The 15,515-nt window shown below is 47.5% G+C and overlaps 2 protein-coding genes across 2 annotated transcripts in view; one reads left to right on the top strand and one right to left on the bottom strand.

Annotated features, from left to right (window-relative positions):
• The window catches only part of LOC141097962 (uncharacterized), a 102,539-nt gene extending 91,208 nt beyond the window's left edge, over window positions 1–11,331 (bottom strand). The window contains exon 1 of the mRNA XM_073585514.1: window positions 11,200–11,331. The gene's annotated coding sequence lies outside the window, so the exon portion shown is untranslated. The remainder of the gene's footprint in view (window positions 1–11,199) is intronic.
• Window positions 10,976–14,446, top strand: PPCS (phosphopantothenoylcysteine synthetase). Its single transcript, XM_073585522.1, has 3 exons — window positions 10,976–11,591; window positions 11,977–12,080; window positions 13,404–14,446. The coding sequence occupies exons 1-3, from the start codon at window positions 11,063–11,065 to the stop codon at window positions 13,731–13,733; spliced, it is 963 nt and encodes a 320-aa protein (XP_073441623.1). The 5' UTR covers window positions 10,976–11,062; the 3' UTR covers window positions 13,734–14,446.
• Window positions 14,447–15,515: the final 1,069 nt, after the last annotated feature.

Below are 15,515 nucleotides of genomic sequence, written 5' to 3'. Positions count from 1 at the left end.
CCCCTAACATCCAGACAGGACAGCCTTTACTATAGAGAGCCCAGACCCCCTTACATCCAGACAGGATAGCCTTTACTATAGAGAGCCCAGACCCTCTTACATCCAGACACGACAGCCTTTACTATAGAGAGCCCAGACCCCCTTACATCCAGACAGGATAGCCTTTACTATAGAAAGCCCAGACCCTCTTACATCCAGACAGGATAGCCTTTACTATAGAGCCCAGACCCTCTTACATCCAGACAGGATAGCCTTTACTCTAGAGAGCCCAGACCCCCTTACATCCAGACAGGATGGCCTTTACTATAGAGAGCCCAGACCCTCTTACATCCAGACAGGACGGCCTTTACTATAGAGAGCCCAGACCCCCTTACATCCAGACAGGATATCCTTTACTATAGAGAGCACAGACCCCCTTACATCCAGACAGGATAGCCTTTACTATAGAGAGCCCAGACCCTCTTACATCCAGACAGGATAGCCTTTACTGTAGAGAGCCCAGACCCCCTTACATCCAGACAGGATAGCCTTTACTATAGAGAGCTCAGACCCCCTTACATCCAGACAGGATGGCCTTTACTACAGAGAGCCCAGACCCCCTTACATCCAGACAAGATGGCCTTTACTACAGAGAGCCCAGACCCCCTTACATCCAGACAGGATAGCCTTTACTATAGAGAGCCCAGACCCCCTTACATCCAGTCAGGATGGCCTTTACTATAGAGAGCCCAGACCCCCTTACATCCAGACTGGATAGCCTTTACTATAGAGAGCCCAGACCCCCTTACATCCAGACAGAATATCCTTTACTATAGAGAGCCCAGACCCCCTTACATCCAGACAGGATGGCCTTTTCTGTAGAGAGCCCAGACCCCCTTACATCCAGACAGGACGGCCTTTACTGTAGAGAGCCTAGACCCCCTTACATCCAGACAGGACGGCCTTTACTATAGAGAGCCCAGACCCCTTTACATCCAAACAGGATAGCCTTTACTATAGAGAGCCCAGACCCCCTTACATCCAGACAGGATGGCTTTTACTATAGAGAGCCCAGACCCCCTTACATGCAGACAGGACGGCCTTTACTATAGAGAGCCCAGACCTCCTTACATCCAGACAGGACAGCCTTTACTATAGAGAGTTCAGACCCCCTTACATCCAGACAGAATGGCCTTTACTATAGAGAGCCCAGACCCCCTTACATCCAGACAGGACAGCCTTTACTATAGAGAGCCCAGACCCCCTTACATCCAGACAGGACGGCCTTTACTATAGAGAGCCCAGACCTCCTTACATCCAGACAGGACAGCCTTTACTATAGAGAGCCCAGACCCCCTTACATCCAGACAGGACGGCCTTTACTACAGAGAGCCCAGACCCCCTTACATCCAGACAGGACAGCCTTTACTATAGAGAGCCCAGACCCCCTTACATCCAGACAGGACAGCCTTTACTATAGAGAGCTCAGACCCCCTTACATTCAGACAGGACAGCCTTTACTATAGAGAGCCCAGACCCCCTTACATCCAGACAGGATGGCCTTTACTACAGAGAGCCCAGACCTCCTTACATCCAGACAGGATGGCCTTTACTATAGAGAGCCCAGACCCCCTTACATCCAGACAGGATAGCCTGTACTATAGAGAGCCCAGACCCCCTTACATCCAGACAGGACGGCCTTTAGTATAGAGAGCCCAGACCCTCTTACATCCAGACAGGACAGCCTTTACTATAGAGAGCCCAGACCCCCTTACATCCAGACAGGATAGCCTTTACTATAGAGAGCCCAGACCCTCTTACATCCAGACAGGATAGCCTTTACTATAGAGAGCCCAGACCCTCTTACATCCAGACAGGATAGCCTTTACTATAGAGCCCAGACCCTCTTACATCCAGACAGGATAGCCTTTACTATAGAGAGCCCAGACCCCCTTACATCAGACAGGACAGCCTTTACTATAGAGAGCCCAGACCCCCTTACATCCAGACAGGATAGACTTTATTATAGAGAGCCCAGACCCTCTTACATCCAGACAGGATAGCCTTTACTATAGAGAGCCCAGACCCCCTTACATCCAGACAGGACGGCCTTTAGTATAGAGAGCCCAGACCCTCTTACATCCAGACAGGACAGCCTTTACTATAGAGAGCCCAGACCCCCTTACATCCAGACAGGATAGCCTTTACTATAGAGAGCCCAGACCCCCTTACATCCAGACAGGACGGCCTTTAGTATAGAGAGCCCAGACCCTCTTACATCCAGACAGGACAGCCTTTACTATAGAGAGCCCAGACCCCCTTACATCCAGACAGGATAGCCTTTACTATAGAGAGCCCAGACCCTCTTACATCCAGACAGGATAGCCTTTACTATAGAGAGCCCAGACCCTCTTACATCCAGACAGGATAGCCTTTACTATAGAGCCCAGACCCTTACATCCAGACAGGATAGCCTTTACTATAGAGAGCCCAGACCCCCTTACATCCAGACAGGACAGCCTTTACTATAGAGAGCCCAGACCCCCTTACATCCAGACAGGATAGACTTTATTATAGAGAGCCCAGACCCTCTTACATCCAGACAGGACAGCATTTACTACAGTTGTGGCCAAAAGTATTGACACTCCTGCAATTCTGTCAGATAATACTCAGTTTCTTCCTGAAAATGATTGCAAACACAAATTCTTTGGTATTATTATCTTCATTTAATTTGTCTTAAATTAAAAAAACATAAAAAGAATTGTCCTAAAGCCAAATTGGATATAATTCCACACCAAACATAAAAAAGATGGTGGTCAAAAGTATTGGCACTGTTCGAAAAATCATGTGATGCTTCTCTAATTTGTGTAATTAACAGCACCTGTAACTTACCTGTGGCACCTAACAGGTGTTGGCAATAACTAAATCACACTTGCAGCCAGTTGACATGGATTAACCCCTTTCTGACATGAGACGTACTATCCCGTCCATGGGACCCGGGCCCCTATGCCCATGGACGGGATAGTACGTCTACCGCTATCAGCGGCGCCCACGTGGTGAGCGCCGCTGATTGCGGCCGGGTGTCAGCTGATTATCACAGCTGACACCCGGCACAATGTGTCAGGGGCGGTCACGGACCTCCCCCGACACGTTAACCCCTTGCACACCACGATCGAACACGATCGCGGTGTACCGGGAGTTAAAGGGAAGCATCGGCAGGGAGGGGGCTCCCTCCGTGCTTCCCTGAGCCCCCCACGGCAGCGCAATGTGCAGCGCTGCTGCGGGGGACTCCTTTCCTGCAGGCCCCCGAATCCAAGATGGCTACGGGGGCCTTCGGGGGCCTGCAGGAAGCTGGCTTCCTCAGTGCCTGCAAAGCGCAGGCATGAGGAAGCCTTCGGCACTGCCTGTGACAGATTGCTGATCTGTCACAGTGATCTGTGATGTGACAGATCAGCGATCTGTCACAGGACAGTGATGTCCCACCTGGGACTATGTAATAAAGTAAAAAAAAAATAAAAAAAGTGTAAAAATAATTTAAAAAAAAAAAAAAATCGCTAAATAAATTAGTAAAAAAAAATAAATATTCCCCAATAAATTCATTTTTTGGAAAAAAAAAATAAATAAAAACAATAAAAGTACACATATTAGGTATCGCCGTGTCCGTAACGACCCGCCCTATAAAACTGTCCCATTAGTTAACCCCTTTAGCGAACCCCTTAAAAAATAAAAATAAAAAACGAAGCAAAAAATAATGATTTATTATCATACCGCCAAACAAAAAGTGTAATAATGCGCGATCAAAAAGACGCATATAAATATCCATGGTACCGCTGAAAACGTCATCTTGTCCCGCAAAAAACGAGCCGCCACACAGCATCATCAGCGAAAAAATAAAAAAGTTATAGCTCGCAGAATAAAGCAATGCAAAAATAATTATTTTTTATATAAAATAGTTTTCATTGCATAAAACCGACAAAACATAAAAAAACGACCTAAATGAGGTATCGCTGTAACCGTACTGACCCGAAGAATAAAACCGCTTCATCAATTTTACCGCACGCGGAACGGTGTAAACGCACCCCCCAAAAGAAATTCATGAAACGCTGGTTTTTGTTCATTCTGAGTCCCAAAAATCGGAATAAAAAGCGATCAAAAAATGTCACGTGCCCGAAAATGGTACCGATAAAAACGTCAACTCGTCCCGCAAAAAATAAGACCTCACATGACTTGGTGGGTCAAAATACGGAAAAATTATAGCTCTCAATATGTGGTGATGCAAAAACTATTTTTACAATAAAAAGCGTCTTTTAGCGTGTGACAGCTGCCAAACATAAAAACCGCCATAAATAGTGAATCAAACCCCCCGTTATCACCCCCTTAGTTAGAGAAAAATAATAAAATAAAAAAAATGTATTTATTTCCATTTTTCCGTTAGGGCTAGGGTTAGGGCTGAGATTAGGGTTAGGGGTGTGTTGGGGTTCGGGTTGGAGTTATAATTGGGGGTTTCCACTGTTTGGGCACATCAGGGGCTCTCCAAATGCAACATGGCGTCTGATCTCAATTCCAGCCAATTCTGAGTTGAAAAAGTCATATGGTGCTCCTTCCCTTCCAAGCTCTGCCATGCGCCCAAACAGTGTTTTACCCCCACATGTAGGGTATCAGCCTACTCAGGACAAATTGCAAAACAATTTTTGGGGTCCAATTTCTCCTGTTACCCTTAGGAAAATAAAAAATTGGGGGCAAAAATATCATTTTTGTGGAAAAAAATTATTTTTTTTATTTTCACGTCCGAGCGTTAAAAACTTCTGTGAAGCACTTGGGGGTTCAAAGTGCTCACCACACATCTAGATAAGTTCTGTGGGGGGGTCTAGTGTCCAAAATGGGGTCACTTGTGGGGAGTTTCAATAGTTTAGGTACATCAGGGGCTCTCCAAACGCACATGACACCCGCAGACCATTCCATCAAAGTCTGCATTCCAAAACGTCACTGCTTCCCTTCCGAGCCCTGACGTGTGTCCATACAGTAGTTTTCTCCCACATATGGGGTGTCAGCGTACTCATGACAAATTGGACAACAACTTTTGGGGTCCAATTTCTCCTGTTACCCTTGGGAAAATGAAAAAATTGGGGACTAATTGATCATGTTTGTGGAAAAAATACGATTTTTTTATTTTCATGCCCGGGCATTATAAACTTCTGTGAAGCCCTTGGGGGTTCAAAGTGCTCACCAGACATCTAGATAAGTTCCTTAGGGGTTCTCGTTTCCAAAATGGGGTCATTTGTGGGTGTTTCCACTGTTTAGGTACATTAGGGGCTCTCCAAAGGCAACATGACACCCGCAGACCATTCCATCAAAGTCTGCATTCCAAAACGTCACTACTTCCCTTCCGAGCCCTGACGTGTGTCCATACAGTAGTTTTCTCCCACATTTGGGGTGTCAGCGTACTCAGGACAAATTGGACAACAACTTTTGGGGTTCAATTACTCCTGTTACCCTTGGGAAAATAAAAAAATTGGGGACTAATTGATCATGTTTGTGGAAAAAATACGATTTTTTTATTTTCATGCCCTGGCATTATAAACTTCTGTGAAGCCCTTGGGGGTTCAAAGTGCTCACCTCACATCTAGATAAGTTCCTTAGGGGGTCTAGTTTTCAAAATGGGGTCATTTGTGGGGGGTTTCCACTGTTTAGGTACATTAGGGGCTCTCCAAAGGCAACATGACAGCGGCAGACCATTCCATCAATGTCTGCATTCCAAAATGTCACTACTTCCCTTCCGAGACCCGACATGTGCCCATACAGTAGTTTTCTCCCACATACGGGGTATCAGCATACTCAGGACAAATTGGACAACAATTTCTCCTGTTACCCTTGGGAAAATAAAAAAAATGGTGACTAAAAAGATCATGTTTGTGGAAAAAATATGAATTTTTTTATTTTCACTCCCGGGCGTTATAAACTTCTGTGAAGCACTGGGGGGTTCAAAGTGCTCACCACACATCTAGATAAGTTCCGTGGGGGGTCTAGTTTCCAAAATGGTGTCATTTTTGGGGGGCTTCCACTGTTTAGGTACATCAGGGGTTTTCCAATCGCGACATGGTGTCAGATCTCAATTCCAGCCAAAAACGTCAAATGGCGCTGCTTCCCTTCCGAGCTCTGCCATGCGCCCAAATAGTGGTTTACCCCCACATGTGGGGTATCAGCGTACTCAGGACAAATTCCACAATAACTTTTAGGGTGCTGTTACCCTTGGAAAAATAAGAATTGAGGGTGAAAAGATCATTTTTGTGGAAAAAATATGATTTTTTAATTGTACAGCTTTATGTTATAAACTTCTGTGAAGCCCTTGGGGGTTCAAAGTTCTCACCACACATCTAGATAAGTTCCTTAGAGGGTCTAGTTTCCAAAATGGTGTCATTTGTCGGGGGTTTCCACTGTTTAGGTACATCAGGGGTTTTCCAATCGCGACATGGTGTCAGATCTCAATTCCAGCCAAAAACGTCAAATGGCGCTGCTTCCCTTCCGAGCTCTGCCATGCGCCAAAATAGTGGTTTACCCCCACATCTGGGGTATCAGCATACTCAGGACAAATTGCACAATAACTTTTAGGGTCCTGTTACCCTTGGGAAAATAAAAATTGGGGTGAAAAGATCATTTTTGGGGAAAAAATATGATTTTTTAATTGTACCGCTGTACGTTATAAACTTCTGTAAAGCCCTTGTGGGTTCAAAGTTCTCACCACATATCTAGATAAGTTCCTTGGGGGGTCTAGGTTCCAAAATGGGGTCACTTGTAGGGGGTTTCCACTGTTTAGGTACATCAGGGACTCTCCAAACGTGACATGGCGTCCGATCTGAATTCCAGCCAATTTTGCATTGAAAAAGTCAAACGGCGCTCCTTCCATTCTGAGCTCTGCCATGTGCCGAAACAGTCGTTCCCCCCCACAAATCAGGTATCAGCGTAGTCAGGACAAATTGCACAATGACTTTTGCAGTCCAATTTCTCCTGTTACCCTTGGTAAAATAAAAAAAATTGAACCTGAAGTATTTTTTTTTGTGAAAAAAAGTTAGATGTTCATTTTTTTTTAAATATTCAAAAAAATTCCTGTGACGCACCTAAAGGGTTAATAAACTTCTTGAATGTGGTTTTGAGCACCTTAAGGGGTGCAGTTTTTAGAATGGTGTCACTTTTGGGTATTTTCTATCATATAGACCCCTCAAAGTGGCTTCAAATGTGATGTGGTCCTAAAAATAAAATGGTGTTGTAAAAATGAGCCCAGACCTCCTTACATCCAGACAGGATGGCCTTTACTACAGAGAGCCCAGACCCCCTTACATCCAGACAGGATAGCCTTTACTATAGAGAGCCCAAACCCCCTTACATCCAGACAGGCAGCCTTTACTATAGAGAGCCCAGACCCCCTTACATCCAGACAGGACAGCCTTTACTATAGAGAGCCCAGACCCCCTTACATCCAGACAGGACGGCCTTTACTATAGAGAGCCCAGACCCCCTTACATCCAGACAGGACGGCCTTTACTATAGAGAGCCCAGACCACCTTACATCCAGACAAGATAGCCTTTACTATAGAGAGCCCAGACCCCCTCACATCCAGACAGGATAGCCTTTACTATAGAGAGCTCAGACCCCCTTACATCCAGACAGGACTGCCTTTACTATAGAGAGCCCAGACCACCTTACATCCAGACAGGATAGCCTTTACTATAGAGAGCCCAGACCCCCTCACATCCAGACAGGATAGCCTTTACTATAGAGAGCCCAGACCCCCTCACATCCAGACAGGATAGCCTTTACTATAGAGAGTCCAGACCCCCCTTACATCCAGACAGGACGGCCTTTACTATAGAGAGCTCAGACCCCCTTACATCCAGACAGGACAGCCTTTACTATAGAGAGCCCAGACCCCCTTACATCCAGACAGGACAGCCTTTACTATAGAGAGCCCAGACCCCCTTACATCCAGACAAGATAGCCTTTACTATAGAGAGCCCAGACCCCCTTACATCCAGACAGGACAGCCTTTACTATAGAGAGCCCAGACCCCCTTACATCCAGACAGGACAGCCTTTACTATAGAGAGCCCAGACCCCCTTACATCCAGACAGGATAGCCTTTACTATAGAGAGCCCAGACCCCCTCACATCCAGACAGGATAGCCTTTACTATAGAGAGCCCAGACCCCCTCACATCCAGACAGGATAGCCTTTACTATAGAGAGTCCAGACCCCCCTTACATCCAGACAGGACGGCCTTTACTATAGAGAGCTCAGACCCCCTTACATCCAGACAGGACAGCCTTTACTATAGAGAGCCCAGACCCCCTTACATCCAGACAGGACAGCCTTTACTATAGAGAGCCCAGACCCCCTTACATCCAGACAAGATAGCCTTTACTATAGAGAGCCCAGACCCCCTTACATCCAGACAGGACAGCCTTTACTATAGAGAGCCCAGACCCCCTTACATCCAGACAGGACAGCCTTTACTATAGAGAGCCCAGACCCCCTTACATCCAGACAGGACAGCCTTTACTATAGAGAGCGCAGACCCCCTTACATCCAGACAGGATAGCCTTTACTATAGAGAGCCCAGACCCTCTTACATCCAGACAGGACAGCCTTTACTATAGAGAGCCCAGACCCCCTTACATCCAGACAGGATAGCCTTTACTATAGAGAGCCCAGACCACCTTACATCCAGACAGGACGGCCTTTACTATAGAGAGCCCAGACCACCTTACATCCAGACAGGACAGCCTTTACTATAGAGAGCCCAGACCCCCTAACATCCAGACAGGACAGCCTTTACTATAGAGAGCTCAGACCCCCTTACATCCAGACAGGACAGTCTTTACTATAGAGAGCTCAGACCCCCTTACATCCAGACAGGACAGCCTTTACTATAGAGAGCCCAGACCCCCTAACATTGAGACAGGACGGCCTTTATAGAGAGCCCAGACCCCCTTACATCCAGACAGGACGGCCTTTACTATAGAGAGCTCAGACCCCCTAACATCCAGACAGGATGGCCTTTACTATAGAGAGCCCAGACCCCCTTACATCCAGACAGGACAGCCTTTACTATAGAGAGCCCAGACCCTCTTACATACAGACAGGACAGCCTTTACTATAGAGAGCCCAGACCCCCTTACATACAGACAGGATGGCCAGACCACTTACAGACCACCAGATCAGACTGGATCCCCCATAATGCAGACACCAGACAAGATCTCCATAAAGATCACAAGACCCCCAGCCCTTAGTTACCCTTAATAAATTCAGACCTCTGACCAGATACCCCATATAATAATAAATTTTATTTCTATAGCGCCGACATATTCCGCAGCACTTTACATTTCGGAGGGGATTTGTAGACAATAGACATTACAGCATAACAATAATCACATAGATTATAACAGATACCAAGAGGAATGAGGGCGCTGCTCGCAAGCTTACAGTCTATGAGGAAAGAGGTAGACACGAAAGGTGGGTGGTAACAATTGCCCTGATTGTATGGACCAGCCATAATGTTAAGTGTGTAACAGTACAGACACAGAGGGCTAATGGATGCATAAAGCATGTGGGAACATGATGCGGGGAACCTGGTTATGGTAAAACTTTTGGCTGTGCCACACAGGGATAGATTAGGTTAATGTGTTGAGACGATAGGCCAGTCTGAATAAATGCGTTTTCAGGGCACGCTTAAAATTGTAGGGATTGGGGACTAATCGTATTGACCTGGGAAGTGCATTCCAAAGAATTGGCGCAGCACGTGTATAGTCTTGGAGACGGGAATGGGAGGTTCTGATTATTGAGGATGCCAACCTCAGGTCATCAGCAGAACGGAGAGCACGGGTAGGGTGGTGGACTGAGACGAGGGAGGAGATGTAGGATGGTGCTGAGGCATGGAGGGATTTGTGGGTGAGGGTAATAAGTTTACACTGAATTCTGGAGTGGATGGGTAGCCAGTGTAATGACTGGCACAAGGTAGAGGCATCGGTGTAACGATTGGTGAGGAATATGATCCTGGCTGCTATAATACATCTTGGCCACCTCTCAGGCTACATTCTCATGATGATGAGCTTTAGATGTGGCCAATTTTTTGCACCTATTAAAATAGGTTACTTTAACTTTTTTTTTCCAAAAGCACACAGTAAAAAATCCTTAAAGGGGTTGTTCAATGCTGGAAACTCCTTACTAATGGGTTCAGGAGGGAGAAAAAAAAATAAAATAAATTGACGTTCACCTTCTGGACCGGAACTGCTCCTCCATACTCAGTAACGTGTTCCCCGTCGGTCTGTTGGGACCAACATCCAGCTAAGGTGCCACAGCCAATCAGTGGCTGCTGATCGGATGCAGTGGTCTCATATTGGGCAGCACTGCAGCCTTGCAGCCCTGGGTTCCTGGGTTCGACATCTGCAAGGAGTTTGTATGTTCTCCCCGTGTTTCCTCCTGGTTCTCCGGTTTCCTCCCACATTCCAAAGACATACTGATAGAGAATTTAGATTGTGAGCCCCATCGGGGACAGTGATGATAATGTGTGCAAACTGTAAAGCGCTGCGGAATATGTTAGCGCTATATAAAAATAAAGATTATTATTATTATTATCTGAGCAGAAGAAAATGAGAATTCCATTTCATACAAAATGACACCATTGCAGGCGATTCATTGTGATATCCTACAGACCGGCACTGAATATAGAGAAGAGGAGTTGGTCTCAGAGTCAAGTAATAAGACAAATACAGTTCTCGGAAAAGACCCTCTAAGAAATCCAGACCATGAGTTACTTCAGACCCCCTCAATAAAGACCCCAGACCACCCCCACTAAAATGAAACAAGGTCTCGGCTCCAATAGAGAACATTCCCCTACAGCTTTTCACAAACACGCGGCGCACTGGTGGTCGTCCCACGGGAGCTTTCATACTTTACCCTTCTCCCCTCGAAATGCCCTATTCCAAGATGGCGCCCCTGCACTCCCAACGCGGGCGGACGTGACGTCACCCAAAGCCGCCGCATACTAGTGACAGCTCTGCCCTGAAGTTCCCCTTAAGACGCGCACACCATGGCCGAGCCCAGCCCCACAGAACAGATCCGCCAGGACTTTGCTCCCCCACAGGCACCGGTGGAGGACGCCGCCCGGGCAATGGAAGCATTTGCCCGGGGTCACCACGCTGAGGGGCGCAGAGTGGTGCTAATCACCTCCGGAGGCACCAAGGTCCCGCTGGAATCCCGCACTGTGCGCTTCCTGGATAATTTCAGCAGCGGCCGCAGGGGGGCAGCATCGGCAGAGTACTTCCTGCAGGCTGGCTACGCTGTGATCTTCCTGCACAGACACCGCTCCATGTACCCGTACAGCCGGCGCTATGCTGCCACCAACTGGCTGGATGTCTTACGGCTGCACCTTCCTAGCGCCCCCGGGGATAACGCTCCCAGAGTGGAGGCTGAGCAGAGCCTGCTGCCCGGGATCGTGCAGATCCTCCAGGACTACAACAGCATGAAGGAGTCCGGCAGACTGCTGCCCATCGACTTCAGCACCCTGTCCGACTACCTGCACCTGCTGCTGGCCGCTGCCCAGGCGCTCAGCCCTCTAGGTGTGTGCGAGAGCAGCCCCTGTGTATGGGATATGGGGGCACTCTGAAGCTGGGGACCCCCATTCTATCTTCTCTGGAGGTCCTAGCGTTCCCTATTATTGCAGGCTTCACATCAATGGGGTCTTGTGTGTGTACTGTACACAGCCCCAGTATATGGTCTGATAATGGTAATGTAGATGAGTGACTAATATTTCATCCGAAGGTGGAGAGCCACACACTGCTTTTGGATAAAGCCATTCTAGAAGTGCGGATTATGATAGGTGCCAACTAGAAATGGGGCTTCGGAATGGTTTTTGGGTTGCGTTTCGTATGATAACTGATAGTTGAGCTTTAGCTGCCATGTTACATATCTGTAGAATACCATCCAATGCTTCTTTCCCACCAGGATCCAGCGCTATGTTCTACCTGGCTGCGGCGGTATCTGACTTCTACATCCCAGCGTCGGAGATACCGGAGCACAAGATCCAGTCATCCAGTGGTCCCTTACAGGTGCTTCAATTCAAAATGCCCAAAAAATATTATCTCCCAACACTGGGACCCCACCACCAGTCTCTAAATTAGGGGACTTGTGTCCCCTGTTGTATGATCTCAGCATGCATGTGCCCTGCTGCTCCAGTTACGTCCATGGTAGAGAGTGGCGCATGTACCATTTTTAGTACCATAGCCTTAGATGGAACTGCGGGGCGCATGCACGATCAATTGTTCGGTTGTCGCCCATGGTCATGGTTTTGTGACAAGGGGAGAAAGGTGGGTGAAACTCCATCGATCTAACAATTATTACAAATCTCGTGGATAGGTGTTATCTTTAGACCTGAAAATCCATTTAATAAAGTTAGCAGGACAAACAGAACTCCAAGTCCTGGCTTGTGAACCATACAAGAGCAGAAATATTGTAAGCAGGAGATAACACTCCAGTATGTTGCAAAAAAGTACATTAGTCCAGCGTGCGATGATCTGGATAGAACATTGGCCTTTCTCAAGCATGCAGAAAGGCTAATGTTCTAGGTGAAAAGTCCAAGCACGCAGAAAGGCTAATGTTCTAGGTGAAAAGTCCAAGCACGCAGAAAGGCTAATGTTCTAGGTGAAGTGTCCAAGCACGCAGAAAGGCTAATGTTCTAGGTGAAATGTCCAAGCACGCAGAAAGGCTAATGTTCTAGGTGAAGTGTCCAAGCACGCAGAAAGGCTAATGTTCTAGGTGAAAAGTCCAAGCACGCAGAAAGGCTAATGTTCTAGGTGAAGTGTCCAAGCACGCAGAAAGGCTAATGTTCTAGGTGAAAAGTCCAAGCACGCAGAAAGGCTAATGTTCTAGGTGGTGTCCAAGCACGCAGAAAGGCTAATGTTCTAGGTGGTGTCCAAGCACGCAGAAAGGCTAATGTTCTAGGTGAAGTGTCCAAGCACGCAGAAAGGCTAATGTTCTAGGTGAAAAGTCCAAGTACGCAGAAAGGCTAATGTTCTAGGTGGTGTCCAAGCATGCAGAAAGGCTAATGTTCTAGGTGAAGTGTCCAAGCACGCAGAAAGGCTAATGTTCTAGGTGAAAAGTCCAAGTACGCAGAAAGGCTAATGTTCTAGGTGGTGTCCAAGCACGCAGAAAGGCTAATGTTCTATGTGAAGTGTCGCATGTTGAACTAATACAACTTTTTGCAACGAGCTTGGATTGTTGTCTATTTATACTCTTTGAATAAGTCTGCAATTGAAATGTAGTTCATGTATCCCAGTTATTTGCCATAGAAGCCACTGGTTGGCTTACCCCAGTTTAGTTACATGTTAATCAGTCTGTAATACCGGTGCATTTTTTTTTTCTCTAAATTTCAGATCACAATGAAGATGGTTCCCAAAATGCTGTCCCCTTTGGTGAAGGACTGGGCTCCTAAAGCCTTTGTTATTTCTTTTAAGTTAGAAACTGATACAGAAATCCTAATTGAGAAAGCGCGGAAAGCGTTGGAGACTTACCGGCATCAGGTGGTGGTGGCAAATATCCTAGACACGCGGAGAGCGTATGTGGTGGTCGTGACCAGCACAGAAGAGTCAAAACTGTCCGTATCTGATGAAGAAGACAGCTCCGGGGTGGAGATTGAAGAAAAGATCATCAAGGATCTGACCTTGCGTCACACGCAATTTATGAAAGGGAATGAAGTCAATTAGCCGCCATCCTAGTACTGATACTCCAGGCCTAGTATAAAGTAGGGGACTACTATGGTGTACCTCTGTTGTGAGGGGTATTGCAGATTGCATTGAACTTTGGATGTCTGGTCTCGGACCCCCCCAGTAATGCTCTGCTTCACGTCCAGTTTTGGGGTTATTCCTGACCATCCAACATGCTGTAGATGTTTCTACACTATCTTTGGCATTTTGCTGTTAGGAAAAGGTTCCTAAAGAAAATGTCAGGTTCCTTGGTTTTCCCCTACAAAATGGGGGAAGATCTGACACCCGATGTAAGTGAATATACTTTAATATTCATGACTTAGACTAGAATGAAGAGTTCATATAACTAAGCCATGTGCACGCAACCAATAATCATGGCATAAACCATGAGAAAGACGTTTAGATGGAAGTCTCTCATTGACGCCTATGAATACTCTTCCTGCAGTCTTAATGCGAGAGGCTGTGATCAGTACGGTCTGTGCACGATTACCTAGAATTTATGCAGGAAACTAATATACTTCATGTCTAAACTATGCCTTGATCCTTAGCTCCAATCCATTGCCAAAGCTGCTTGTGAAGGGGGCTGGCTAACTGCTAGCTTTAAAAAGTTAAACCATCCCCCATATATCACGGACAAAGAAGTAATTTAAGGGTTGTGAAAACTTTTGCTGTAAGATGTGGTAATCATAAAGTGCAAACTATGTATTACGGTACTTTCTCGTTCGCCTTATTGGGGGACACAGAGACCATGGGTGTATGCTGCTGCCACTAGGAGGCTGACACTATGCAAAAAAAGGTTAGCTCCTCCTCCGCAGTGTACACCCCACCGACCGGCAGGGATTTCCTCAGTTTAGCTTAGTGTCAGTAGGAGGTGGACACGGGTCTTTCATTAGACCCATATCTACCTCGTCGTGCGTCGTTCCTTTACAGGTTCTACGGAGGGATACAGAGTGAACAGTCACATCTGTACTCCCACATGGAGTCTGCGAGTACGGCGTGTATTGCCACCTCGTATCCTTGCAGTTCTCCGCGACAGGACCAGCAGCCCAGACGGACGCCGACACCAAGACGTGCCAGCGACTCCAGGGGTCCTTGTCGCCAGTCTCCCACTCACTCACCTCCCAGAGCCTGTCGGTTGGAGGAGACACAGGAGCTCTTCAATCCAGGTAATGGATCGGGGATGGGTGAGTATGGCCTTTTTTATTTTACCTGGCTGCCCATTCCCGACGGACAGGGGGTCCTCTTCATTGGCACAGGGATGCGGGCGCTGCGGTTCTCCGCAGCCACCCTACGGGCACATCATCCTTATATTGCTGCCCTCCGCTATTCCCCTTCCCTCCCCCCTTTCTGGGGACAGAGAGCACAGGGCCTCTCCCTCCCCTTCTTCCATGCTGGGAAGCGGCTTCCAGCGGCGGCGTCCTTGTCCCAACCTCTGCGCCGACCCCCTGCTGACAGGCGGCCGCCGCAACTAATTTAGGCCCCGACTTCTGTTCGGGCCTACCGCAGCGTCGCGGCCACGCCCCCCGCCCCTTTCTTCTAAGCGGGCTTTTCTCCCGCTCTCCCCAGGCCCTCCCCCCGCCTTTCCTTCTCCTGCTCAGCCTGTTATGGCCAGAGGGCAGCGATTGGGTAACCCTGCGGCGAGCTCCGCCCTTCCCCTTCTCCTGGACGCTCGCTTCTCTACAGGCAGGCACCATCTTCACAGCCTGTCAGCCGGACGCACATCTCCGGATATCCAGCAGCCTGTGCTTTGGGGACACCGGTCCGTGAGTAGCTCTGCACTGC

This window comes from Dendrobates tinctorius, unplaced genomic scaffold (genome assembly GCF_039654945.1).
Source record: "Dendrobates tinctorius isolate UK_male_01 unplaced genomic scaffold, ASM3965494v1 ptg000086l, whole genome shotgun sequence".
Classification (NCBI taxonomy): Eukaryota; Metazoa; Chordata; class Amphibia; order Anura; family Dendrobatidae; genus Dendrobates; species Dendrobates tinctorius.
The sequence above is the reverse complement of the archived record's forward strand: the minus strand, read 5'-3'. Positions and strand labels throughout refer to the sequence as shown.